This window comes from Bufo gargarizans, chromosome 2 (genome assembly GCF_014858855.1).
Source record: "Bufo gargarizans isolate SCDJY-AF-19 chromosome 2, ASM1485885v1, whole genome shotgun sequence".
NCBI lineage: Eukaryota > Metazoa > Chordata > Amphibia > Anura > Bufonidae > Bufo > Bufo gargarizans.
In genome coordinates, this window is record NC_058081.1 from 240,152,046 (window position 1) to 240,179,632 (window position 27,587).

Sequence of the window (27,587 nt, forward strand, 5' to 3'; positions counted from 1 at the left end):
AAGGGAGAAATGGGAGATTAAAGAAGTGACTGTTGAAAAAGCTTAAAATACAAAGCTGTCTTTACCTCAGTCTAAATGATGAGCAAAAAACAATTCCACACCAACATATGTATGAATGGAAGTGATGAACATACATACTGAACAAAGATCAACCATAACATTAAGGATACGGCCACACGGTCAGGTTTCTGCATACAAATTTGGCTTCCTAGGGCCTCTTGCACACAAACGATACGGATTAGGTCCAGTTGAGTTCAAGGTGCGTTCAGGAAAACTCGCACCATTTTGCAAGCAAGTTCAGTCAGTTTTGTTTGCAATTGCGTTCAGTTGTTCAGTTTTTAGCACGCGGGTGAAATGCACATTGATGCGTTTTTCACGCGCGCGATACAAAACTGAAGGTTTGCAAACAACATCTCTTAGCAACCATGAGTGAAAAACGCACTTGCTTGCAGATGTGGTGCATTTTTCACACAGCTCCATTCACTTCTATGAGGCCAGGGCAGAATATAGAACACGCTGCGATTTTCACACAACGCACAAGTGATGCGTGAAAAGCAATGCTCATGTACACAGACCCATTAAAATTAATGGGTCCGGATTCAGTACCCGACTGGAAAACTCCCTCATCTGAAAGGGGCCTAAGGCCTCGTTCACATTTCCGTGCCAGTGTTATATCCGTGAAAAAAAGTTAGTGTTTTATCTGTGAAGATGTCCGTGAAGGATCCGTGGTTGGTCCGTGTCCGTTTTTACCATCCGCGTATCATGCGTATTTCACTGAGGTTGCTCAGCTAAAAAGGAATTTACAAAGAATCCCCTATTAGTCTTCAGTGAAAAACAGATGCAACACGGACACAACATGGATGTGTGTCAGTGATTTTCACAGACCCATAGACTTCACAGATCAAAGTAGTGCATGTCCCTTTGAGACTAACCTACGGTCAATAAAAAAATACTGAAATGTAAACAAGCACATTTAAATCAATGGGTACGTGTGTTGTCCGCAGAAAATGCGGACAGCACACATCAGTAAAAAACGGAAATATGTGTGTGTCCAAAAATTCTGTCATTAATTCTGTTTCAAAACAGTAATTAATATTCTTAAATGCACTGAAAAGGTTTCATTACTGGTGATAAATACTTACCTCATCCACTTTTTGATTAAAATTTATTATCCTTAGTGCTCAGAAATGCATCTAAATAAGCTTAAATCTCAGTGAATTGTAGCAGTATCTAATATTTCATTATATTCAACAGAAATTAGTTAACATAACACTGTGTCAAAATGTATTACTCAAAAAGTTGAATACTCATCAGCAATAACAAAATATCTTTCATTTTCCTGATTGTTTAACTAAATAGCTGTTTCTTAATTAGACAATATAAGCCATCCTGTTGATATATTATTGTAGCTGTTAATGACCCTAGCTTCCGTACCAGCAATATTGTTTTCTTAAAGGGAACAAATTACATTCACAGTGCGGTGCAATCTAGTTATACGGCAGGAGGAACTGAGCAGATTGAGATGTAGTTGTTTTGGGTTTTTTTAGGAAACAGTAGCATTGGGTAGTGGGTGTGGAGCCACTGAGTCACCAACTGGTATGACTTTGGGCTAATCCTAAGGACACTATCCTGGAAGTCCGCTGGTATTCACTGTTTATTCCCTATACCGGCATCTGGAATTCACTGCTGGGAAGCCACCAGGCTGCCACCTTCTGGATTAGTCCCAGTGTGTTTGACAGCTGACCCACAATGGTCAGAGACATTGGTAAGAAGCACAGAGGGATCAGGCAAAACTCGTTGGCAGTAACAGGTCAAGGTAAGGGCAGGCAGAGTACATGTGAATCAGTGAAACAGTCCAAAAGTCAGAGCAGGCAGGTCAGAGTCAATACGGTGATCAGGCACAGTTCAGGTCAAGCTACCGAGGGTCAGAACCCAGGAATCAAGCAGAAGCTCGTATACGGGCAAACAGTACACCTTTAGAGGAACTAGCTATCTAGAAAATCTATTTTTCAGGCACCCTCCCTTAGGGGAAGGTGCCTTAACCCCTCTGTCTATAAACATGGTGACAGTGCTGAGATCCCTGCTGTTACACACAGCCAGGGATCTTAACTTACCTGCCCAGGACACCAATGAAGGTGATCCTGGGCTGGTCATCACTCTGATTTCTAGTCTGTACCGACTAGCCAATTACAGGATAGTAATGCTGGCTGAAAGGTTCTGATTCCCACAGTTCATGACTTTGGGAATAAGAACCTTGTTAAAGATATATATATATATATATATATATATATATATATATATGTATATATATACAAAATAACCCCCCTCCCTGCAGCCCCCTACTGTCCTCCCTTCCTTCCACTGGAGTAATTATCATTCAGGATGGGCAAATGATGCGCAGAGTATCAGCTGTAACATACAGCTGACACCCTGCTTGAAACGGCCGACATCAGTGCTAGCACCGATGTCTGGTGTTTAACCCCTTCCATGCTGTGGTCCTTTACGGGCATCTGGCATGTCATGGTACATCTGAGCCTGATCAGGCACCTACTAAAGGCAGGTGTCACAGATGCGGTGTGGGTGGGAAACTCCACACCGAGCACAGGAGGAAAGGGGACAGGAACTAGCCCTGGAAACTAGGGAAAAGGAGAAGGTCACCTCCTAGAACAACCCTAATCCAAGTACTGACTACCTATCAGTATGAACTGACCATGATCGTAGGAAAGTTCATACACAGTAACCTAGAGCCCTAACACTCCCTGTAGGGCCCTGGTATAGTGATAGGACTTGAGACAACCTATTCATCCACCAGAATAATGAACAGGAGTCTTCCTCAGGCCTAGATACGAAAGACAGGAAAATACTCACAAACAAAAAACAAATAGGGAAAGGCAGAGCCAGGAGCTCAACCGAGATCCAACAACCAGCTAGCCCAGAGTCCAGAAACTAAAGCTATAAACCGCCCCTCCAGAAGGGTTAAGCAGTAATAAATAGAGGAAGTAAAATGACCAAACCAACAACACCTGCAAGAGGTGTGGTCATGACCAAAACAACACAGACACAAATGATCCACAAGGAACCAGTCAGATTAACCCACATGTTGCCAGTCTCTCTGACCTTCTGGCACCTGTCACAGGAGTGTTCGTGACAGCAGGAGCCTGATCAGGCTAAGTGAAAATGAAAATACACTGCAGTACACTATACAGTTAAAACACACTGCTCCTGCCATCTGCACTTGTTCTGCTGGGAGTTTACTGCAGGAGCAGTGTGTTTGAATAGATGAGGCGGAATCATGGAGGTGATTTGCCTGGTCACATGACCCTCCATCAGCAGTCATTTTATGGACAGGACCTCTTTAAACAAGGGGTATACCTTATGAAAATATAGAAAATGGTGCGGGGTATAACTTATGAAAATATAGAAAATGGTGCGTAATTCTAACAAAGACTATGGCCCAGATTCAAGAAGCACTTGCGCGGGAACAAGTGTGATTTGCGCCGCGCAAGTACTGATTTGCTCCTATGCAAATTTGCGGCTGATTCTGTAAACCAGTTAAGCCTGAAATGCGGCCATTTTCCCGCGCACGCAGCCTAGCTGTTCCTGCGCAATTTTCGTGCAATTTTGCGCGGGGTGTAAGTTGCGCCTTCATGGAATTACCTCAGCGAATATGCAAATTAGGTACTGCAGATGATTCAGAAACATGCGCGTGTGATGCGCATCTTGCGCTGGAAGCGTGCAAGCTTTTTTCCCTGGGCAAACTTGCTCCTGTTAAAAGCAGGGGCAAGTTAGCAAAAGATGGCCAAATGTCATCTGAAGGAGCGCGCAACTTCAGCAGCACCTAGACAGACGATCTGAACAAGCAGAGCACCCACATTTTCGGGACCTCACATCTGTGCACCAACATGCCAGGGGCAGCTATGGTTCTTGATATTCTATTGACTGAGCCGACTCGTAGGAGGGCACGGGAGAGGATTTACAGAGGGCGCTACAACCTTTTTCAGATGACTGATACTGAGGTGTATCGCATGTTTCGCTTTAGCCCTGAAGTCATCCTTGAGTTGGTAACAATCCTGCAGGATGACATCAGCAGCCCGACCCATCGGGGACAGGCAGTGCAGCCACTGGTGAAGGTAGTGGCAACCCTTCATTTTTTGGCAACTGGCTCATTTCAGCGCACAGGTGGAGTGGTGGCGGGGATGTCCCAATCCAGCATGAGCAGGTGTGTGCACCAAGTGATCCCTGCAATACTCAGACGAATGGGCACACAATTTATCAAACCAACCACGGCTGACGTGCGGCAGAAGGCAATCAGTGATTTTTATTTATTAGCCAGATTTCCACGCACTGTGGGTGCAATAGATTGTACCCATGTGGCACTACGCCCCCCCCCCCCCGGCACCTCGAGCATATCTACTGCAACAGGAAACATTGGCATTCGATAAATGTGCAGATGATTGTGGATGCACATGGCCTCATATGGCATGTCCGTGCCAAACACCCAGGGTCAAGCCATGACAGTTTTTTATTTACCGACACAGCCCCATCCCAACCGAGTTTGACCAGAACATGTATGGAGACAGCTGGCTGATTGGTGAGTGACATGGGTGTCAGGTATGACTGCCCCCCCCCCCCCCATGATGCACACATCACAAGGGGCACATGCACGACTAACATCCTCCTGTCTTTTCCCTTCCAGGTGACTCTGCCTATGCCCTGGGACCTCACATGATGACCCCATTTCGTAACCCTCAAACACCAGGAGAGGAAAGATATAACGAAGCCCATGCACGTACCCGTGCGGTGGTGGAGCGCACATTTGGCATCCTTAAATCTCGATTCAGATGTCTGGATAAATCAGGGGGGACCCTATTGTATTCACCCAACTTTGTATGCCAAATCGTAGGGGCATGTAGTATTCTCCACAATTTAGCTCAAAGAAGGGGCATGCACATTGAGCTACGCAATGACCTTACCCCCGAACCACGCAACCCCCCCCCCCCCCCAAGAAACACTACCGGATCTTCTGAGGGAAGAGCAATCCGGAATGGTCTTGTGGAACGTCTCTTTGCACATTAAACACACCCTGATCTTGTCACAAGTATAATGCATGTATGTACACCACTGTAGTCCCTAGCACACACCCGACACATGCACCCCCAATTGGATTAGACCCAACAATACCCCATGGTATTAGGGAGCAGCAACGCCGCGTCAAGGCTCCAATTATGTTGCTGTCCATTCATACACCTTTCACATGGCAAAGGGTGACACCCCTTTTCCAGCAGGAGTGCCACCCCCCCCCCCCCCCCCATTCACACACCAGTCACACTGTAGTATACACTCCTCACCGTGTGTAGGGACTACAAATAAATCTAAAAACTCATATCCTGAGCATATAAAAAAAAAAAATCTCATACCCTGAGCATATCGAAAAATAATAAAAAAATCATATTGTGTTGAGCAAAAAAATGTACACATAAAATTATTTTTTTGTTTTTTTCTTTGGGCCAAGGGTGCCCCGGCTCTGGCTCCTCAATCTCCGTGGTGCGGAGGAGGCATGGGGTGGGGATGGAGGGGTGGGGGGAGGAGGGGGGGAGGAGCATCAACCCCTACTTCCACACTCCTTGCAGGTGGTGGCTGCATGCCCTCCATGGCGTTGGCCAGGCGGGCAAGGATGGTGTTGGTCTGGGCCAACATCCGCATTTGGCGGGTGGTGGTATCCCGCTGATGCCGGCGGGTAACTCTCGCCTCCTCCTGCACTGCAGCGGTGTTGGCCTGCACAGCAGCGGTATTGGCCTCCACCGCAGCTGTCATCCTGCTTAACAAAGCTGGTGTGGTCTCCAGAGCCACCAAGCAGGTGACTATGGCCTTAGAGTTGCCACTAATTTCCCCCAGGCTCTGTGCCACATGTTTGTCCCGGTCCTCATGCAGGGTGAGGGCATGCTGCATAGAGGTGGAGGTGGATGCCATGCTGTCCGCCAGACGACGCACCTCTCCCACCATGGCCCCTATATGGCGGGTCTGCAGGGCCTGCTCCTCCAGCAGACCGTCACGGAGGCTGGAGGATATATGCCTCGTTTTGGACAGAGCCTTCCTGGGAGGAGAGGCTCGGCCACGGACAGAGGGAGAAGGGGAGGGGTCCACAAGGGAAGGGCTTGCCCTGGAGGGGGATGACGTGCTGGCCGGGGGGTGGTGGGTTGCACAGGGATGGTGGTATCCTCCTGGAGGGAGCCAGAGTCCTCCTGGATGAGGAAAAAGGAATCCTCCTCCAATACCACTTGCTCCTCCATACTTGGCCCCGGTATGATCTCCTCCTGGACCAGCATAGCCAGAATGTCCATGGGGCCTGACTGGACCCCTGGCTCTGGTCTGGATGGGCTGGGTCGAGCCGCAGCCGAAGACGGCCCAGCTTCTTCTTCCTCATCACCACCTGTGGATGACACCAAAACGACATATTTTGCTGGTGCAACACACTTCTCATATGTTCACTTGTACCCCCTCCCATGATGCACAGCAGATATGAAAGAAAAATAACTTACCAGTCCCCAAGTTCCCAACAGTGGAGTCGTACCCTTCAAGTCCCTCCACCTGCTCCTGCACGAACGTTTGTGCAATAAGCTGCTCCTCCTGATTGAGCCGGATCATACATCGCGGACCACCTCCCGTGCCACCGGTATGCTTCCTGATAAGAGCCAGTTTTTCACGGACCCTGCGCCTCATATCATTTAATTTCTTCTGGATGTCATCCCAGGTACGCACTTCATTACCCAGGGCATTGATGTCCAGGGCAATGGCTTCATATATAGCCCTCCTTTGGGCAATGGTGGTGTTTGCCCGCTGGGCACCATATAGGACTTCCTTATGCTGCTGGAGTGCAGCAATCAGGATGTCCATCTCTGCAGCCACAAAGTTGGCCTTCCTTATTTTGGTCCCTTTGGGAGGTGCCATGTCTTGCAAAAGGGCTGAATTTCCTTGCTCAGGGGGGGGTAGGAAAAAGCAGGATGAAATTCAGCAAAGAACCTGCGCAAGTCTGCTCCTATTTATTTGCTCAGTGCAAGCAGCTGAGCAGGATTTGCCCTGAAATTATGCTAGCAAACCTCTGCTGAGCCGAAAATTCCTCATTTACATAGGGGCACACCCACTTTGACTTGCACGGCCTTGCGCCCTCAGCTTTGCCTTAAACAGGAGCAAATTAAATGAACAAACGATTCCTGAATCAGGTGGCAATTTGGCAAAATTGCTCCAGCGCAGAGAAATTCAGCTGAGCGGCTCAGGTGTAAGTAATGGGCAAATCTACCTGAATCTGGGCCTATATTAGTAAGTGTCATATAATCATCATACAAACACATTGGTTAACATTAAATGCCGGCCTCATATGCCACTTTTTGGCAGCTGCTGACTGCCTGAATGTTCCATCCATAGTTGCAGCTGGGAGATACTGCTGGACAATTAACTTCTGTTGCTTAAAAGGGATTTCCCATTACAGTCATTTTTGGCATATTTATAAAATATGCTACATAGATATTTAATTGGTCTGAACCCTACATTTCCCAGCAATCTCAAAGGAAGGATGTTCAGTTACCACTTTTCCTGCTAGAGTGGTGGACATTGGTTACAATTAGTGATGGACGAACATCGGCCTGGACAATTTGCGAACACAATCAAATATTCGCAAACCGCAAGTTCGTGGCGGGCCCCATTCACTTTAATGGCAGGAGAACCAGAAAAACCTTCAGGTCATTATTGCAGCCACCAAATACTTACAAGAAGTGCACAAATCATCTTACAACATGGACAGTGACAGAGGGAGATCAATGGCAAAAATTCCTCCAAAAAATATGTATTTTAATCAGGGAAATTTGTATGCATCTAAAAAGGCAAACTGTCAAAAATGTGGCTTGCTGGAGCTTAGAATTTTTTTATTTTAGGCCCCACAGGAGTACAGGCCCCAAACATTAGGCATTCACAGGACAGAAAACATCAAGTGATTATGTGGCTGGAAGTATATTAGATGGTCATCTGCAGAGGGTACTGGTATTGCCACCAACCTCCACAGTATGTCAACTTGCCACTCTATGGCCTCCTAATACTGCCGCCACCTCCAGACTCTGTCATTGTGCCGCTCTGTGGTCTCCTTATGCTTCTGCCACCTCCAGACCCTGTCATTGGGCCACACTGTGGTCTCCTCATGCTGCTTTCACCTCACCACTATGTCATAGGTCCACTCTGTGGACTTCTCATGCTGTTCCCACCCTCCCCACTTCATGACTGGTCCACTATTTTGGCTTTCAGTTTGGCTGACATCATAACTTATTTGACACTTCTTCTGATCTGTCAGAAGGAAGGAAAAACGAGACGCACAACGGATCCTGTCTGTGTAGCAGCTCTAATCCCTGTATGGTCCCATCAGTATTGGCTTATGATTTGGTAGCCAAAAGCAGGAGTGGGTACAAAACACAGAAGACATGCAAATATTCCATTCACGTGTCATCTCTGCTTTAGATTCACTCAGGTTTTTTTTGCCTTTAGCAATACTGATGGATTATTTAGCAAATGCTGACCGAGTGAAGGTGTATACTCCACAGACAGGATCCTTTTTTGGGGGGGGTAATTGTACTGACAGATCAGAGAATGGGGAAAATGAATCAGTGACGTCAACACAAACTTACTGCTGACACCTTCTCCACCCTGTAGGAGGGCTCTACTTGTATACATCTGTATGTCATATGGACTCACAGTATTATTTTACTACCAAAGCAGACTCCCTATGCGTGTTACTACAAGGCACAGTGTTCTACACCACTATAAAGGCTCTCAGCAGCCAGGAAATAGACGTTTTTTTAACATAATTCGCCGCAAATGTATTTGTATAGAACCAAATTTTACCCAAAATAATCAGCGAAACGGCGAATCAAATTTTTGAAAAATCTGCTCATCTCTAGTTACAATGCAGCCATTTATGTGCTTGTGTGTATTATACTACAGTGTAAGGACCCACAGCAGTTAGCTGTGATCTGTAGGTGAACCCAGCAGAAAGTGCTTGAGTCTCAAGCAGCTTCACAGCAAAAGATATGAAGGAACACACAGTTCCCAATAAAATCAATCATTTCATCAATCAATGGCTCACCAGGGTAAGAAATGTGCTTAGTGACATTGCTGGTCTCTGCTATATTTAACTCTTAGATCATAATACAAATATTTCAATTCTAGCTGCTGATGCCCCGTGCAGTTGGATCATAAATATTTGTTTTCCTCTTGGTGGATCATGCTGTATGGAGTTACAGATATTGGGCTGTGTCAGATATATCCTAAAATGACAGGAAAATGGTGATCTCTCCCTATCAGGAAATAACACAATCTGTGACGGGACTCATCTACGATTACACATTTTTTTTCTCTGAACTGTTAGAAAGGTCCATGATGTAAACTGTAGTGAAGGTAATTTTCTTACTAGTGTCTGTATTTGTCAGTTATAACCTCCCTTCATATCTTTGGCTGTGTCATGTGACCAGCAGTCTGACTTTCCTGTGTGGACAGTAAGAAAGTTTTTCTATGTATTCCTATGGAAGCCTCAATGGAATGAATAGAATAGTAACTGACTTCCTGTCCTGTGTCAGTTGGAGATCAGAGTGTTGGTCACATGACATAAATGAGGATAAGAAGAGAGGTTATAACTCACAAATACAGTCACTGGTCAGAAGATTACCTCCATTACAGATTACATCATATACCTTTCTAACAGGTCGGAAAATAAAAAAAATTGTGGGAGTGCTTCTTCAAGTGTCATCCATTATAGAGTTAAATATGGGAGATGTGAAAACAATGGATTTAATTTATTTATATACTTGGGGATTTGTAAGTTTAATCCAGCTAGTGATATTATATAGGAGGATAGGGAAGCACTAATTATAGTTGTCAAAGTTATTAGTTGTTGTCAGGAAATGGATTGTCATCAACCATTAAAGTGGTTTTCCAAGAAATCTAAAAATATATGTAAGGGAAAGGCATATTCTAAAATAACATGGCAGGTAGTTGATCAAACCATAATTTCAGAGAGATCCGTGCTGCAGTAAGCGCTTATCTGACCAACCCATGTGGCTGTTGAGGTCAGATATTAGCTGCATCCAAGTACTCAAAAGCAGGTCAGTGATTGAATGTGCATCCAAGTACTCAAAAGCAACATGTAGACAGAAATATTAGGTAGTATGACTTACTTATATAGCGCTGATGTATTCACTAGTGTTTTACTGTCATTATCATCACTTGCTGTCCCCAATAGGGCTCACAACCTAGATTACCAATCAGTGTGCCTTTGAAGTGTGGAAGAAAATGACAAATTCCATGCAGATGTTGTTCCTGATTGGATTTGGACCTAGGTCTCTAGCGTTACTAGGCTCAATACTAACCACTAAATCACTATGCTGCTCTCTTCTTCTCTCTCTCCATGGGGTAGAATGGTGGAGGGGGTGGGAGGGATTTATAGAGTTTATAGTTTTTACATTTTGGTGTGCACATTGATGTGTGTTTTTTAGATTGTATTGAGAATATGTGATTTGAGATTTTATTTTTATTTTGCATTAATAAAAAATATTTAATAAAAAAGCAAGTAAAAAAAAAATCATGGTAGCGCGCCCTGCTTGCCGCCATCCCACTATTCTTGGTGGGCATGGGTGCCGCATCTCTCACCCTCCTCCTGTTGATGCTGGGGTCCCAAAGCTCCAGTCCTACCTGTCCTCCATGACTTCATCTTCCAGCGTCCACAGCCTGCTCATGCTGACTCTTAAAGAGTTACCGTGCAAGCACCTATTTTTTTGTGATTTTTTTATTGTCCAACCATCTCAACAGCTACTGGAACTGCGTAAAATTTGTCATCATAAACCCTCCTATTCTGTTTCCAAAAAGTATGAGGATTCTTCTTGAGATCAAAACCATGTGTTTACGTTCTTGAGCTCTCCGTTGGTTGACATAATTCAGTACAATAATTTCAATTTCTGGTGTGAACTCAGTTGGCATGGAATTCATGCATCGCCTATGGTCTCTAGTCTAACAACTCTCTTTCCCTTGAAATACAAAAACTACTAAGAAAAACCTCACTGAAGTTAAGTTATTGTAATATAGGTAACTTACACTATCTTGTACCTTATAATTGTTTTGAAGCCTTCCCCCACTTGTTCCTAAAGGAGGGCTTACATGGGACATTTTCACCAGCGATCTGGGTGTGCCTGCAAAATGAATTGTAAAAATTCCATTATTTTCATCACTTTCTATTAAAAATCCTTGCATTTCCTTTCACCATATTTTATAATCGACCTGCATGTATACAAGCAGTCTCATGTGTGCATAGATGTTTGTCTGCTGTCTACAATATGCCAAATATAAAAGCTTACATAGATTTCTTTCCATCTCAAGTCAAAACGGCAGTTGTCTGAATGTTGATAGTCAGAGCTGCTCATAGCTGTAGTGCAAATGTTTCTTTTGATATCATTGTTTTGATTACTTTATGTTCTCAATTTACAGGAGGCATTGTTGACAAAGACCTTCGCCGCTACCTCAATTTACGGTTTCAAAAAGGTTCAGTAGATCATGAACTACAGCAAATCATACGAGACAACCTCTACCTCCGAACAGTGCCATGTGAGTACTGCATGTCTTCTACTTTACTGAATATGATGTAGTGTTTTGTTTAGTTTTTTGTATGCCTGGATGCATCGCTAAATACATAAAGCAAATGTTAATGTTTACTTGGTATGCTCCTCAGAAAAGCAGTGACCCTTTTGCTGTGTGATAAGAAAATAGGTATGATTCTGTCTACTGCTCTTGTGAGCATGCAAATTATATGAAAAGACATATATGAACACATCAGTTGTATACCGTGTGTGTTAGTATAATTTCATGTTTTTGTGTAACTGTGTTGAGCGGTCAGGGTAATATTTAACATTTTGAAGATTTAAAGGGCAAGTTCACCATTAGATAAGATGGAGCGAATTCCTGTAATTTATACAATAATTATATATATATACAGTGTATATATATATATATATATATATATATATATATATATATATATATATATATATATATATATATATATCACCTATTTTGCTTCCTTAGTTCTATATAACTGCCGAGTCTAATTATTCAAGCAGTCTCACTTGCTTCGGACACAAACTGTCTTCTCTGTAGTCAGAAGTTCTGGTTCAGTAGAAGCTTCCTTGGGCTTCAGTACACTACTGATTGATCCTACAGAGGCATCCTCTCTCAGTTGCCAATCAGCAGGCTGCAGGGACTAAGAAAGACCACCTCAGCAGTGAGAAAGGGAGGACTAAAGGGATATTACCACTTGGAGTAGTGAAGTGTAGGTAAAAGAGGGCTATCTCAATGAAGGACAACACAGTGTGTAGTAGCGTATGTATTACAGTATAATACCTCAAAGCTAGTTAAAGGGGTTCGCTGGGAATTTAGAAAATGGAAATACTTTAATATTACTTTTATATATATCTATCTATATATATAGGAAACGAAAAAAGGACAGCACTCCAAGTAAAAAGTGATGATGATTTAATCACCCATGTGCAGGCAACGTTTCAGCTCATACAAGAGCCTTTGTCAAGCAATGAACACAGTAAAAGAAGGGGCATATATAGGCCAACCCCTATGACATCACAAAATAATCAATTAACAATAAAGTGCAAATAGTGCATCAATAATATATAGAAAAAATACACCAAAATGTGAGACAATGTAAATTACAATGACCAATCAATAATGTGTCCAATACATCATACAATAAATGCATAATCGCACAGAACTGTATACAGATAAATTGATTGGACAATATATATCAGGTGTATAAGGTATGTACTAAGTGAGAAAGACTGAACGATGCTGCAAAAAAAGGAGGAGCGATAGCCTACCCTGTGTTGCCAGCCATGTCACACACGCCATGTATCGCCATTACGGCGTTCAGATGGATCCAGTGCGCAAGCGCCAAGTCACGTGAACAGCAAGATGTAACTTCCGCAAATGACGCAGCCCGGGCATGCGCATAGAGGTAAAGAGCTGCGTCGGCCATCTTGGAAATGGTACAAAGCCTCAGATGTAAACAAAAAGCGCAAATGATAAACCAAAATATACATATGATAATCGTATGGCGAAAATATGCGCAAAGAAGTAAAGAAACAATATTGCTAAGCAATATGTAGTTATTCACCAATGTGTGTGCGCCAGCCTGATAATGGACAGGATAGCGCTAAACGGATATAATGCCGTTTGCCTGTTAGTGTGCCCATGGGGAACAAGAAAGAGGATGCATACAAGAGATGCAGCCCATTTCAAGAAGGCACCAACTGGAACAAAACCCGCAACACAGCTGCAGGTATGTTCACAAAAGGGCCCATAGTTCCCAATGGACACACAATCATAAAGGACACACAATGAACAACATAGTGCATTAAATAAGAAAAAATGCATCCAGACTATAAAGCATGGACAATGTTTCAAGACATGTGGGCAATTGTGGAACACATCGGGTACGCTTCACCTCATCAACCTGCAGCATCATTCTTGTCTGTGAAAAAAGGAAGAAAAAGAAGAAAAATGAGAAACTGGCTTAATAGTGTTCATAATACACTAAGTATCCTCAAGGGAAACACATAACGCATATATGACAATTGTGGGGCAAACCAATACTCTAGATATATAACCCCGGATTATAATCCGCATTGAGCCCATTGGGTCTCAGACTATTGAGGGTATAGATCCAGAAAAGCTCTCTTTTCCTCAGAATCAACACCCTATTGCCCCCACGTCTGGGCATGGGAATGTGGTCAATGGCCCAACATTTAAGATCTCTTTCGGAGTGTTGGAACTCCGTAAAGTGTTTGGCAATAGGGAGGTCTTTTCTTTTTTTGCGTATGGACAATCGATGATTGTTCAATCGCGTTCTGAGGTCCGTCGACGTCTCACCCACATATAGTAATTTACACGGGCAAATCAGAACATAAATCACAAAGTTTGAACTGCATGTAAGGTGGAATCGAATAGGATAAGAGACTCCAGTAGTTGGATGGACAAAGGCAGGTCCCCTGCCCATATATTTGCAGTCAATGCAACATAAACAGGGGAAACTGCCTTTGCCATGTGTAGTTAAAGAAGTTTGGACAGATTTGGACCTAGGTCCAATGTCCGCTCTAACGAGTTGGTCACGTAAATTGCGAGATCGGCAAAAGGAGAAGAGGGGAGGGGATCTAAATTCAGGGATCTCACTGTGACAGCCACCCAGAATCCCCCAGTGTCGCTTGATAATGCGATTGATGGTCTCGCTTTGCTCCGTGTATTTGGAGATGAAGGGTATCCGACTGACAGATCCGTCCGACACCCTTCTCTCCAAAGTACTGTTCCTATCTGTATTACGAACTTTAAGTATGTGAGAATCAAGGAGCTGGGTGGGATACCCCCTACTTTGGAATTTCCTGGACATGTTGTCCAAAGCCAGGTCAACCTGATCCGGTTCAGACACAATGCGTTTCACCCTTAGAAACTGTGAAAAAGGCAAACTTTTAAGCATACTACGAGGATGCCCACTATTAAAACAAAGAAGGGTATTTTTGTCCGTGGGCTTGGTGTATAACCGAGTATGAAGCTTACCCTGATTGTAAATGACTGTGATGTCTAAGAACTGCAATTCAGTCTCAGAGTGGACCAAGGTAAACTGAAGGTCTCTATTAATACTATTGAGAAACTGATGGAATTCATCAAGTTGGGCAACACTTCCTGTCCATATGAGGAAGATGTCGTCGATGTATCTCCACCACCGCAGCAATCGGCTGCGGTGGTGTGACACATGGACGACATCTTCCTCAAAGCACCTCATGAAGATATTCGCATACGTAGGTGCTACGTTAGAGCCCATGGCCACACCCCTTTGTTGTTGAAAAAACGTATCCTGAAAAAGAAAATAGTTGTGTCTTAAAATGATCTGTAAAAGATCAATAATAAACTGTCTAGCAGCCATAGAATACGATGAAGAGCCCAGCATACGTTCAATGGCACCAATACCCAAATCATGATCGATCGAGGTATATAGCGAGGTGACATCGAACGATGCCAAGTGGACCTCATGGACACCAGTAAAATCAACCTCATTTAATTTACAAAGAAAATCCGTAGTGTCCTGTATATAGGACTCGGCCCCTGTAGCAAAGTCATGCAGGACTTTATCAAGGAAGATGGCGATGCAACTAAAGATGGAATCCGAACCGGACACAATTGGTCGTCCGGGCGGATCCTGGAGAGACTTGTGCACTTTCGGGAGAACGTACAAAACAGGTGTGACCGGATGGTCAACAGTTAGAAAGGTGCACAAGTCATCATCAATAGTGCCAGCCAACACGGCCTCAGCCAAACATTCCCTGATAAGTCTGGGGCCGTGTTGGCTGGCACTATTGATGATGACTTGTGCACCTTTCTAACTGTTGACCATCCGGTCACACCTGTTTTGTACGTTCTCCCGAAAGTGCACAAGTCTCTCCAGGATCCGCCCGGACGACCAATTGTGTCCGGTTCGGATTCCATCTTTAGTTGCATCGCCATCTTCCTTGATAAAGTCCTGCATGACTTTGCTACAGGGGCCGAGTCCTATATACAGGACACTACGGATTTTCTTTGTAAATTAAATGAGGTTGATTTTACTGGTGTCCATGAGGTCCACTTGGCATCATTCGATGTCACCTCACTATATACCTCGATCGATCATGATTTGGGTATTGGTGCCATTGAACGTATGCTGGGCTCTTCATCGTATTCTATGGCTGCTAGACAGTTTATTATTGATCTTTTACAGATCATTTTAAGACACAACTATTTTCTTTTTCAGGATACGTTTTTTCAACAACAAAGGGGTGTGGCCATGGGCTCTAACGTAGCACCTACGTATGCGAATATCTTCATGAGGTGCTTTGAGGAAGATGTCGTCCATGTGTCACACCACCGCAGCCGATTGCTGCGGTGGTGGAGATACATCGATGACATCTTCCTCATATGGACAGGAAGTGTTGCCCAACTTGATGAATTCCATCAGTTTCTCAATAGTATTAATAGAGACCTTCAGTTTACCTTGGTCCACTCTGAGACTGAATTGCAGTTCTTAGACACCACAGTCATTTACAATCAGGGTAAGCTTCATACTCGGTTATACACCAAGCCCACGGACAAAAATACCCTTCTTTGTTTTAATAGTGGGCATCCTCGTGGTATGCTTAAAAGTTTGCCTTTTTCACAGTTTCTAAGGGTGAAACGCATTGTGTCTGAACCGGATCAGGTTGACCTGGCTTTGGACAACATGTCCAGGAAATTCCAAAGTAGGGGGTATCCCACCCAGCTCCTTGATTCTCACATACTTAAAGTTCGTAATACAGATAGGAACAGTACTTTGGAGAGAAGGGTGTCGGACGGATCTGTCAGTCGGATACCCTTCATCTCCAAATACACGGAGCAAAGCGAGACCATCAATCGCATTATCAAGCGACACTGGGGGATTCTGGGTGGCTGTCACAGTGAGATCCCTGAATTTAGATCCCCTCCCCTCTTCTCCTTTTGCCGATCTCGCAATTTATGTGACCAACTCGTTAGAGCGGACATTGGACCTAGGTCCAAATCTGTCCAAACTTCTTTAACTACACATGGCAAAGGCAGTTTCCCCTGTTTATGTTGCATTGACTGCAAATATATGGGCAGGGGACCTGCCTTTGTCCATCCAACTACTGGAGTCTCTTATCCTATTCGATTCCACCTTACATGCAGTTCAAACTTTGTGATTTATGTTCTGATTTGCCCGTGTAAATTACTATATGTGGGTGAGACGTCGACGGACCTCAGAACGCGATTGAACAATCATCGATTGTCCATACGCAAAAAAAGAAAAGACCTCCCTATTGCCAAACACTTTACGGAGTTCCAACACTCCGAAAGAGATCTTAAATGTTGGGCCATTGACCACATTCCCATGCCCAGACGTGGGGGCAATAGGGTGTTGATTCTGAGGAAAAGAGAGCTTTTCTGGATCTATACCCTCAATAGTCTGAGACCCAATGGGCTCAATGCGGATTATAATCCGGGGTTATATATCTAGAGTATTGGTTTGCCCCACAATTGTCATATATGCGTTATGTGTTTCCCTTGAGGATACTTAGTGTATTATGAACACTATTAAGCCAGTTTCTCATTTTTCTTCTTTTTCTTCCTTTTTTCACAGACAAGAATGATGCTGCAGGTTGATGAGGTGAAGCGTACCCGATGTGTTCCACAATTGCCCACATGTCTTGAAACATTGTCCATGCTTTATAGTCTGGATGCATTTTTTCTTATTTAATGCACTATGTTGTTCATTGTGTGTCCTTTATGATTGTGTGTCCATTGGGAACTATGGGCCCTTTTGTGAACATACCTGCAGCTGTGTTGCGGGTTTTGTTCCAGTTGGTGCCTTCTTGAAATGGGCTGCATCTCTTGTATGCATCCTCTTTCTTGTTCCCCATGGGCACACTAACAGGCAAACGGCATTATATCCGTTTAGCGCTATCCTGTCCACTATCAGGCTGGCGCACACACATTGGTGAATAACTACATATTGCTTAGCAATATTGTTTCTTTACTTCTTTGCGCATATTTTCGCCATACGATTATCATATGTATATTTTGGTTTATCATTTGCGCTTTTTGTTTACATCTGAGGCTTTGTACCATTTCCAAGATGGCCGACGCAGCTCTTTACCTCTATGCGCATGCCCGGGCTGCGTCATTTGCGGAAGTTACATCTTGCTGTTCACGTGACTTGGCGCTTGCGCACTGGATCCATCTGAACGCCGTAATGGCGATACATGGCGTGTGTGACATGGCTGGCAACACAGGGTAGGCTATCGCTCCTCCTTTTTTTGCAGCATCGTTCAGTCTTTCTCACTTAGTACATACCTTATACACCTGATATATATTGTCCAATCAATTTATCTGTATACAGTTCTGTGCGATTATGCATTTATTGTATGATGTATTGGACACATTATTGATTGGTCATTGTAATTTACATTGTCTCACATTTTGGTGTATTTTTTCTATATATTATTGATGCACTATTTGCACTTTATTGTTAATTGATTATTTTGTGATGTCATAGGGGTTGGCCTATATATGCCCCTTCTTTTACTGTGTTCATTGCTTGACAAAGGCTCTTGTATGAGCTGAAACGTTGCCTGCACATGGGTGATTAAATCATCATCACTTTTTACTTGGAGTGCTGTCCTTTTTTCGTTTCCTATTGATGGGGTAAGCTTCTACATCCCTGGACATAGCACCCTTTTTGTATTCCGGTGCCGCCATTGTTTTTCTTTTATATCTATATATATATATACATATTGTGGGGTTTCGCTCTGGTAGACAGGATTAGCGGACGCAGTATAGAGACAACAACAAGTTTTTTGGATCAAACAGTTCAGTGTTTTATTCACACTTTAGGCAAGTGACAAAACAAGCAGTCATATTCAAATAAAAAGTCACCTCAAACAATGAGGCAATTCTGCCTCAAAGAGTCCTTGCTGATAGCAGCACCAATCTATTTTCACGCTAAACAGGTTGCAAGCCTTTATCCAGACACAAGGCTCCCAGATCCCAACACAGGCTTGGCTTCTGAGCCCAGCTGCCTATTTAAGGACAGCAAGGTGCTGCCAAAACCCGGACCGGCACTTAAAATCCGTCCGGTATTTGATCTCACCTGGCTGTAAATCAGCCCAGCAGCACATGCTGGGAGGAAAATACCTGTTTTCGCAGACAAAACCTCTCACTGTGTCACAATATATTATATATATATATTTATATATATAGTGAGGCAGTGACAGGCCTCATATATGAAGTACGGTATGTACAGTCATGTGAAAAAATTAGGACACCCTTTGAAAGCATGTGGTTTTTTGTAACATTTTTAATAAAAGGTTATTTCATCTCCGTTTCAACAATACAGAGAGATTAAAGTAATCCAACTAAACAAAGAAAACTGAAGAAAAGTCTTTTCAAGATCTTCTGTAAATGTCATTCTACAAAAATGCCTATTCTAACTGAGGAAAAAGATAGGACACCCTCACATGTATTCCCTTAAATTGGCTCAGATCTCACACAGGTATATCACACCAGGTGCACATAATTAGTAGATCGTTACTCTGCATGTTGAATGAGGCTTGCCCTATTTAAACCTCAGACATTTAGTTTGGTGTGCTCCTGACTGTTGAAGTGAGAGTGAGCACCATGGTGAGAGCAAAAGAGCTGTCAGAGGACTTCAGAAAAAAGATTGTAGCAGCCTATGAGTCTGGGAAGGGATTTAAAAAGATCTCAAAAGATTTTGAAATCAGCCATTCCACTGTCCGGAAGATAGTCTACAAGTGGAGGGCTTTCAAAACAACTGCCAACATGCCCAGGACTGGTCGCCCCAGCAAGTTCACCCCAAGAGCAGACCGCAAGATGCTAAAAGAGGTCTCCAAAAACCCTAAAGTGTCATCTCGAGAACTACAGCAGGCTCTGGCTACTGTTGATGTAGAAGTACATGCCTCTACAATCAGAAAGAGACTGTACAAGTTTAACTTGCATGGGAGGTGTGCAAGGAGGAAACCTTTGCTTTCCAAGAGAAACATCGAGGCCAGACTGACATTTGCCAGAGATAAAGTTGACAAAGACCAGGACTTCTGGAATAATGTTCTTTGGACAGATGAGTCCAAAATTGAATTATTTGGACACAACATCAGAGGACATGTTTGGCGTAAACCAAACACAGCATTCCAAGAAAAGAACCTCATACCAACTGTGAAGCATGGAGGTGGAAGTGTCATGGTTTGGGGCTGCTTTGCTGCAGCAGGACCTGGTCAGCTCACCATCATAGAATCCACGATGAATTCTACTGTGTATCAGAAGGTGCTTGAAGAACATGTGAGACCATCAGTTAGAAAATTAAAGCTGAAGCGGAACTGGACCATGCAACATGACAATGACCCAAAACATACTAGTAAATCAACCAAAGATTGGCTGAAAAAGAAGAAATGGAGAGTCCTGGAATGGCCAAGTCAAAGTCCAGATTTGAATCCCATTGAGATGCTGTGGGGTGACTTGAAAAGGGCTGTACGTGCAAGAAACCCCTCAAACATCTCACAGCTGAAAAAGTTCTGCATTGAGGAGTGGGGTAAAATTTCCTCAGACCGATGTCGAAGACTGGTAGATGGCTACAAGAACCGTCTCACTGCAGTTATTTCAGCCAAAGGAGGTAACACTCGCTATTAGGGGCAAGGGTGTCCTATCTTTTTCCTCAGTTAGAATAGGCATTTTTGTAGAATGACATTTACAGAAGATCTTGAAAAGACTTTTCTTCAGTTTTCTTTGTTTAGTCGGATTACTTTAATCTCTCTGTATTGTTGAAACGGAGATGAAATAACCTTTTATTAAAAATGTTACAAAAAACCACATGCTTTCAAAGGGTGTCCTAATTTTTTCACATGACTGTATCTCCGAGAATGGTGCAAGGAAACTATTAAAGGAGATGCATATCGTGGTTTGCTGTGGTTCACCTGAGACATGCCACCAAGGTACCCGGCCTTGGTGGAGTGGTAACCAGTAGCTATAGTGTCCACTAAGTTAGATAATGGACGCTGTTACTACCTAGTATAGCTGGCATCAGCTAATCCTGGCCTGGCTTTTACTGGGAATAAGCAAAGAGCTGGGTGGGTGGTTATTCCTCACGATCCACTCTGGTTTTCATACGTGACTCATGTCCACGATTGTGGTTTTAAAAGTCTGCAGTATGAAGCAGGGTGTGTCTGATGTGGCTGCAGATCACAGACTGCAAGGCACATGTGGAGCCTGCATGACATTATTTTGGATGTCATGGACTGATTGCCTGACTCGGCTGCGATCCGACTGTACTGGATTTTAAGTTGGCTGGAACAAGCAATAAACTGTATTGAAGTGATTTTGTTGTGTCCCTGCCTTACTTCAACACTGGTTATATGAGCCCACGGCATTATACATATATATTCCCAAATATCTTTTATTAGTTATAATGGCTTTATCTGGTTCATGGTTTCCATAAAAAATGGACACCATGATGTAGTCTAGTGAGCATGGACCCTACTGACATATATATAAGAGAGTTTATTCGGGTTTGTCAAGGTATCTGCTGTTTTTCCATCAAATGTGAAGGAATATGCACAAGAGGCTCTTAAAGGAGCCTACAACATGGGTATGAACAGATGTCCTTTATTTTATAGTTCACTAAAGTCTTTGCATTTCAGTTTAAAGGGGTTCTATACCTTTTTCTTACTGATGATTAGAGATGAGCGAATTTCAGGTTATGAAATTCGTTCACGTTTCGTTTACTGGTAAAAGGTAAATTGTGTTATGGATTCTGTTACCACGGACCATAACGCAATTCTATGATAGAATACATAACAGAATGCCTTTAGTGGCATTCCGTTATTCATTCCATCATAATTGAAGCCTATGGCCTTCATAACGGATCCGTCCCATTTCTGTTATGCAGTTCATAGACTTCTATTATGACATAATAAATAACGGAATGCCACTAAAGGCATTCCGTTATGCATTCCGTCATAGAATTGCGTTATGGTCCGTGGTAACAGAATCCATAACGCAATTCGCCTTTTACCAGTAAACGAAGCGTGATCGAATTTCTAAATATGAAATTCGCTCATTTTTACTGAGGATCTATCCTCAGGATAGATCATCAGAATCTGATCGGCGGGGTTCTGACACCCGGGACTCCCACTGATCAGCTGTTTGAGAAGGCAGCAGCACTCGCAGGATAGATCATCAGTAAGTAAAAGGTATAGAACCCTTTCAAGGTTCCAGATGAGATCTTATATATAAACACATCAGTTGTCTTCATGTTTTCCACATATTAATATTGATTTGTGTCATTGCTTTACATTCTGTGCTAATCTGTGACTGTAAGACACTTTGTTTAAAAACTATTGGATTGCCCCAAGATAAGCCTCATCCAACCATTGTGGCGGCTGCTGCTGGCTACATACATTAGAAATGTCTACACAAATGCAGGAGAGGCATTGCCCAACAGCTAATTTTTTAGTTTTATTGTCTGAATTTTTGTTGTCTCTATTTGTACAATAATATTATATTTTCTACATTATTAAATTTCCTTAATTTTTTTTGTAGGATTGTCTCTGCATGGTGCAAAACACTTAAACACTTTACATGTGTATGTAATAGGATTCAGCCTCATATTCGAATGTGTATTGCCTTAGAAAAGGCCTTGCTCAACACTGATGACATTAAAATTAGGACATTTTAAGGTTTTATTTAAAGAAAATATAATCATTTCAAATAAAAAGTAGTAGCGTGAAACCTCTCTAAAGGACAACCTCCTTAAGAAGGCCACTCCATTAAGAAGACCCAATTTTCTGTGACTGAGTTTTGGTTCCACTATATCTTTAATAGAATATATTAGCCTCTTCTATGAGAAGACCACTGCTCTAGACCAAAGAGATTTCACAGTACAATTTTCTAATATACTCTGCATTCACTGCTGCTTTGCATTCACTGTTTTCATTCACCTCTTGCAGGCAGTGAATGGACACATTCACATTTATATGCATTAGTGAAAACTGAAAATAAATAAACAGAAAATAAATAAATAGCAAGTGCTATTGTTTTTCCATTGTCAGGAGTTCAGGCTGAGGATTTCCTAGCCTATATACAATTAAAAAATATAAATATATATATATGCAACTTATTATTATTATTATTATTATTCCATGGTGCTGTACATATGATAAGGGGTATACATACACAATACATAACAAATGCAATAAGCATGAACAAGACGAGAGAGGGCCCTGCCTGCGAGGGCTTACAATCTACATGGTATGGGAGAAGGACACAGTAGGTGCAGGTGAAGCTGGTCATGGCGGTATAGAGGCAGCAGGGTCACTGTAGGTTGTAGGCTAGTCTGAAGAGGTGGGTTTTCATTATTATTATTTTTTTAAGATTTCCACTGTAGGTGAGAATCTGATGATATGTTGGGGTAGAAAGTTCCAGATGCACAGGGAAAACTTGGAGATATACAGTGAATATAAAAAGTCTACACACCCCTGTTAACATGTCAGGTTTCTGTGCTGTAAAAAAATTAGACAAAGATAAATCATTTCAGAACTTTTTCCACCTAATGTGACCTATAAACTGTACCACTCAATTGAAAAACAAACTGAAATATTTTAGAGGGAAGAAAAAATATAAAAATAAAATAATGCGGTTGCATAAGTGTGCACACCCTTAAACTAATACTTTGTTAAAGCACCTTTTGATTTTATTACAGCATTCAGTCTTTTGGGGTATGAGTCTATCAGTATGGCACATTTTGACTTGGCAAGATTTGGCCACTCTTCTTTGCAAAAACACTCCAAATCTGTCAGAGGGCATCTCCTGTGCACAGCCCTCTTCAGATCACCCCACAGATTTTCAATCGGATTCAGGTCTGAGCTTTGGCTGGGCCATTGCAAAACTTTAATCTTCTTCTGGCGAAGCTATTCCTTTGTTGATTTGGATGTATGCTTTAGGTCGTTGTCATGCTGAAAGATAACATTTCTCTTCATGTTCAGCTTTCTAGCAGAACCCTGAAGGTTTTGTGCCAATATTGACTGGTATTTGGAACTTTTCATAAATCCCTCTAGCTTAACTAAGGCCCCAGTTCCAGCTGAAGAAAAACAGCCCCAAAGCATGATGCACTGTGGGTATGGTGTTCTTTTGGTGATGTGCAGTGTTGTTTTTGCGCCAAACATATCTTTTGGAATTATAGCCAGAAAGTTCAACCTTAGTTTCATCAGACCATAACATCTTTTACCACATGCTTTTGGGAGACTTCAGATGTGTTTTTGCAAAATGTAGCCTGGCTTGGATGTTTTTCTTGGTAAGAAAAGGCTTTCGTCTTGCCACTCTACCCCATTGCCCAGACATATGAAGAATATGGAAGACTATTGTCACATGTACCACACAGCCAGTACTTGGCAGATATTCCTGCAGCTTCTTTAATGTTGCTGTAGGCCTCTTGGTAGCCTCACAGACCAGTTTTCTTCTCTTCTTTTCATCAATTTTGGAGGGACGTCCAGTTCTTGGTAATGTCACTATTGTGCCATATTTTCTCCACTTGAAGATGATGACTGTCTTCACTGTGTTCCATGGTATATCTAATGCCTTGGAAATTATTTTGTACCCTCTCCTGACTGATACCTTTTAACAATGAGATCCCTCTGATACTTTGGAAGCTCTCTGTGGACCATGGCTTTTGCTGTGGGATGTAACTAAGAAGATTTCAGGAAAGACCAACTAGAGCAGCTGAACTTTATTTAGGATTAATCAGAGGCACTTTAAATGAGGGTGTGCACACTTATGCAACCACATTATTTTTGCTTTTTTCGTTTTCGTCCCTCCACCTAAAAGATTTCAGTTTGTTTTTCAATTGAGTTGTACAGTTTATAGGTCACATTAAAGGTGGAAAAAGTTCTGAAATGATTTATCTTTGTCTTATTTTTTTTACAGCACAGAAACCTGAACAGGGCACATGGATATCAGATTTTATTTTTTATGCAACCTCATTAACCCTTTCAGCCACTGTGACGTACAGTACCTGTATGTCATAGTGACCGAGAGACTTTGTGGAGAAAGCTGTATGGAGAGTCCCTGAGCCTGCTCCATGCACAGTGGGTGCCGGATATATAATACATCTATTCAGAGCGCCATTCTTATGAAGGTTCCCATCACTTTTAGTGACACAAAGGACATTATTTTAATGTGTCTAAAGAAAGTGTGATATTCCAGTTGCCCAAATGTGATTGATTTATAAAAGTCTGCCACCATTTCCATAAACAAGGAAATAGGAATTACAATGCCATGAAGAACCTGGTGTTCACTGGTACGGACCATATTTACATCTAAGCATACAGCCTTGAATTCAGTACTTGCTTGCTTCTCTGCAAATCTCAACCTCCCAGTGGCCAAATCTGGTCTAAATCAGTTTATATATAATGGAATAAGGGCTGTAAGGAAGACTAGAACTGAATGCTGATACTGGATGCTATATGGTCACATAGTGACATCACACATTACATTGTATCTTTCTAGAAAAAATAACATGATGCATGCAAACATTCTCTTCATGGCTGCCATATATACATTGCAATATTGTGTTCCAAAAATTGTCATACATCCATAATAAAATATAACCAAATGTTTGTCCCATTTTATGCACTGTTTTTCAAAGCCACCACAAAAGTCACAGAATACTGTGCCATTGTATTTGGCAACGCTTTACCCTTTTACTTGGAGAGATCCGGCTTGATTCCGATTCTCTCCAGTGTCGTGAAGAGGGATCAGAGGTGAAAAAATAGATATTAGTGGCCTGAATTTTTCAGTTCACAAACATTGCATACGAACAAAGTTTAACATTTTCTTTTGGTCAGTCAGAACTGTGCAATCATTTCAAATACAAGACAGATTTTTGCATTTCAAGACTACAGTTCCCTAAAGTCAAATTATCCATTTAACTATAATATTATTAATGGTTTAAACGAGTTGAGTTTGGGAATTTATACCAGTAGGTTTAATGTTTAAAATTTGACTTATTTTGTTTAATGAGTGATCCTATTAAGTTATATTATGGCATTACCATATCATTTTTCATTTTGTATGCCAGGGAATGCAGCAGTCATATTTTATTACTTACTGGAAGGAATTATACGTGAATGATATACAGTATTACCATATAATTATTTAACAAATATATAAATATTTTCCTTTATGGTGTAATTTGGAAGTTTTATAACTTTGTGGGGATATTAATACTAATAAATATTTCTCAATTCTGCAGCATATGTACTAATTGGACATTGATAGAAATAGCAGCCTGGTAATGGCAAATGCATGAGGACTAGAACCATGCATTAGTCTGTCTCTTGTTTAACTAATAGATATTGACTACAATTTATGGAAAACAATATGTATGATATGTATGATAAATGTGATGCATCACATAGCAACCAGAATGATTGTATCATTTAAGAAGTAGTAGACAATCATACACAGATGTGTCCACCCTTTACTTTGCTCTAATTTGGTTAAGGACTCTAATTTCTCATGAAACCAATACAATATGCCAGCGATACCTTTGACAGACTGCAGTTCACAACACAACCACTGGGTGGCTGCACATATAGCATAGACATCTTGTGATACAATATTGCAAAATCATGCTGTTTTGAAAAGCTGTTGACACACATATGAGGAAAAGTCCAACCAAGAGGAAAGGTAAGGAAAGGCACATCTGTAAATAAAGTTTGTAAGGGTAGTATACTAAATGGTGTGTCTGAAACTGCTGAAATTTTCATACACATGATTACAGTAACATTCTTACTTTCAGTCATAGGACCCATAAGAAACACCTCAACCTATAAAATAGAAACAGTCCTTAGACTCAGTATGAACAGATGTGAAGTATAGATCTGAACAAGTCTCTGTACTGCTAAATTCCCAGTTCCACGATAAAAATTGAAGGCTAGTTCTTATCAAAACCTAAAAATACTGGTGTATGCAGAAATCACCATTGTTGATCCCATCCCTAGTTATACTCACTACATGTAGCTGAGATATGGGGAGTTGTTTGCAAGGTTTTCACAGTGGAGAGCTGCTTTAGCTGACTGTGTTATCATCTCTGATTTTATTTTTCACACTAACAAACTGCAGAGCTACAGTGTAAAAACAATGCCTGACTCCTTGTGAAGTGGTAAAAAATGTCTAACCTCTATGAAATAGGCTTGTATAATGAAGAGGCCACAAATGGAGGGATCTATGTACATGACAAATATAGTAGCCTATGCTTTTAGCTGTTTTACTGCAATGTTGCTTGCCCAAGTCTAGTAAGGCAGGGATTCTCCTGTTCTTATCTGCCTGGAGGAAGGAGCCAGAAACAAAGTGCAGACCTCTGGACTGTGGTTTACGTATACCACATTGTCCAAAGATGTCCATAGCCTTTAAACTGCTATCAAGAAAGATGTATATATGTACCTTAAAGGGAATCTGTCACCAGTAACCTCCCTATCCAGCTATTTCCATAGAAATATAGCTGTAAATCACCTGATTAAAACACTGTATCTCTTTTGTTCATCCAAGGCTCTTAATATGCAAATTAGGCCTTTGGTCCAATGAGGATGTCACCATTGCTATTACACCCAAGCTCTGGTCCTTTCTGTGGCCATCCACTCCCCCCTCACTACTTTGCCACTGCCTTGCCCTGTCAATCAAAGCATCGAGAGAGGGGCTGGCCACAGAGAGGAGCAGGGCTTAGGTAGCACAAGACAAATGGTGATGCCCTCAGTGCACCAAAGGCCTATTTTGCAAATTAATAAAAAGTATCATAACTTGGGAATGGAGTCTTGGATCAACAAAAGAAACAACCCTTTATTCAGGTGAACCATAGCTATGCACGGATGTAGTAGGGTTAAGACTCATGCTTTATGAGATGTGTTAACTAAACT

General features: G+C 42.1%; 1 protein-coding gene across 3 annotated transcripts in view; it reads left to right on the forward strand.

Annotated features, from left to right (window-relative positions):
• The window catches only part of MAGI2 (membrane associated guanylate kinase, WW and PDZ domain containing 2), a 974,764-nt gene that overhangs the window by 213,063 nt on the left and 734,114 nt on the right, over window positions 1–27,587 (forward strand). For all 3 annotated transcript variants that reach the window (XM_044280134.1, XM_044280136.1, XM_044280135.1), the window contains exon 2: window positions 11,518–11,634. In XM_044280134.1, coding sequence (XP_044136069.1) covers window positions 11,518–11,634 — 117 coding nt within the window. The remainder of the gene's footprint in view (window positions 1–11,517; window positions 11,635–27,587) is intronic.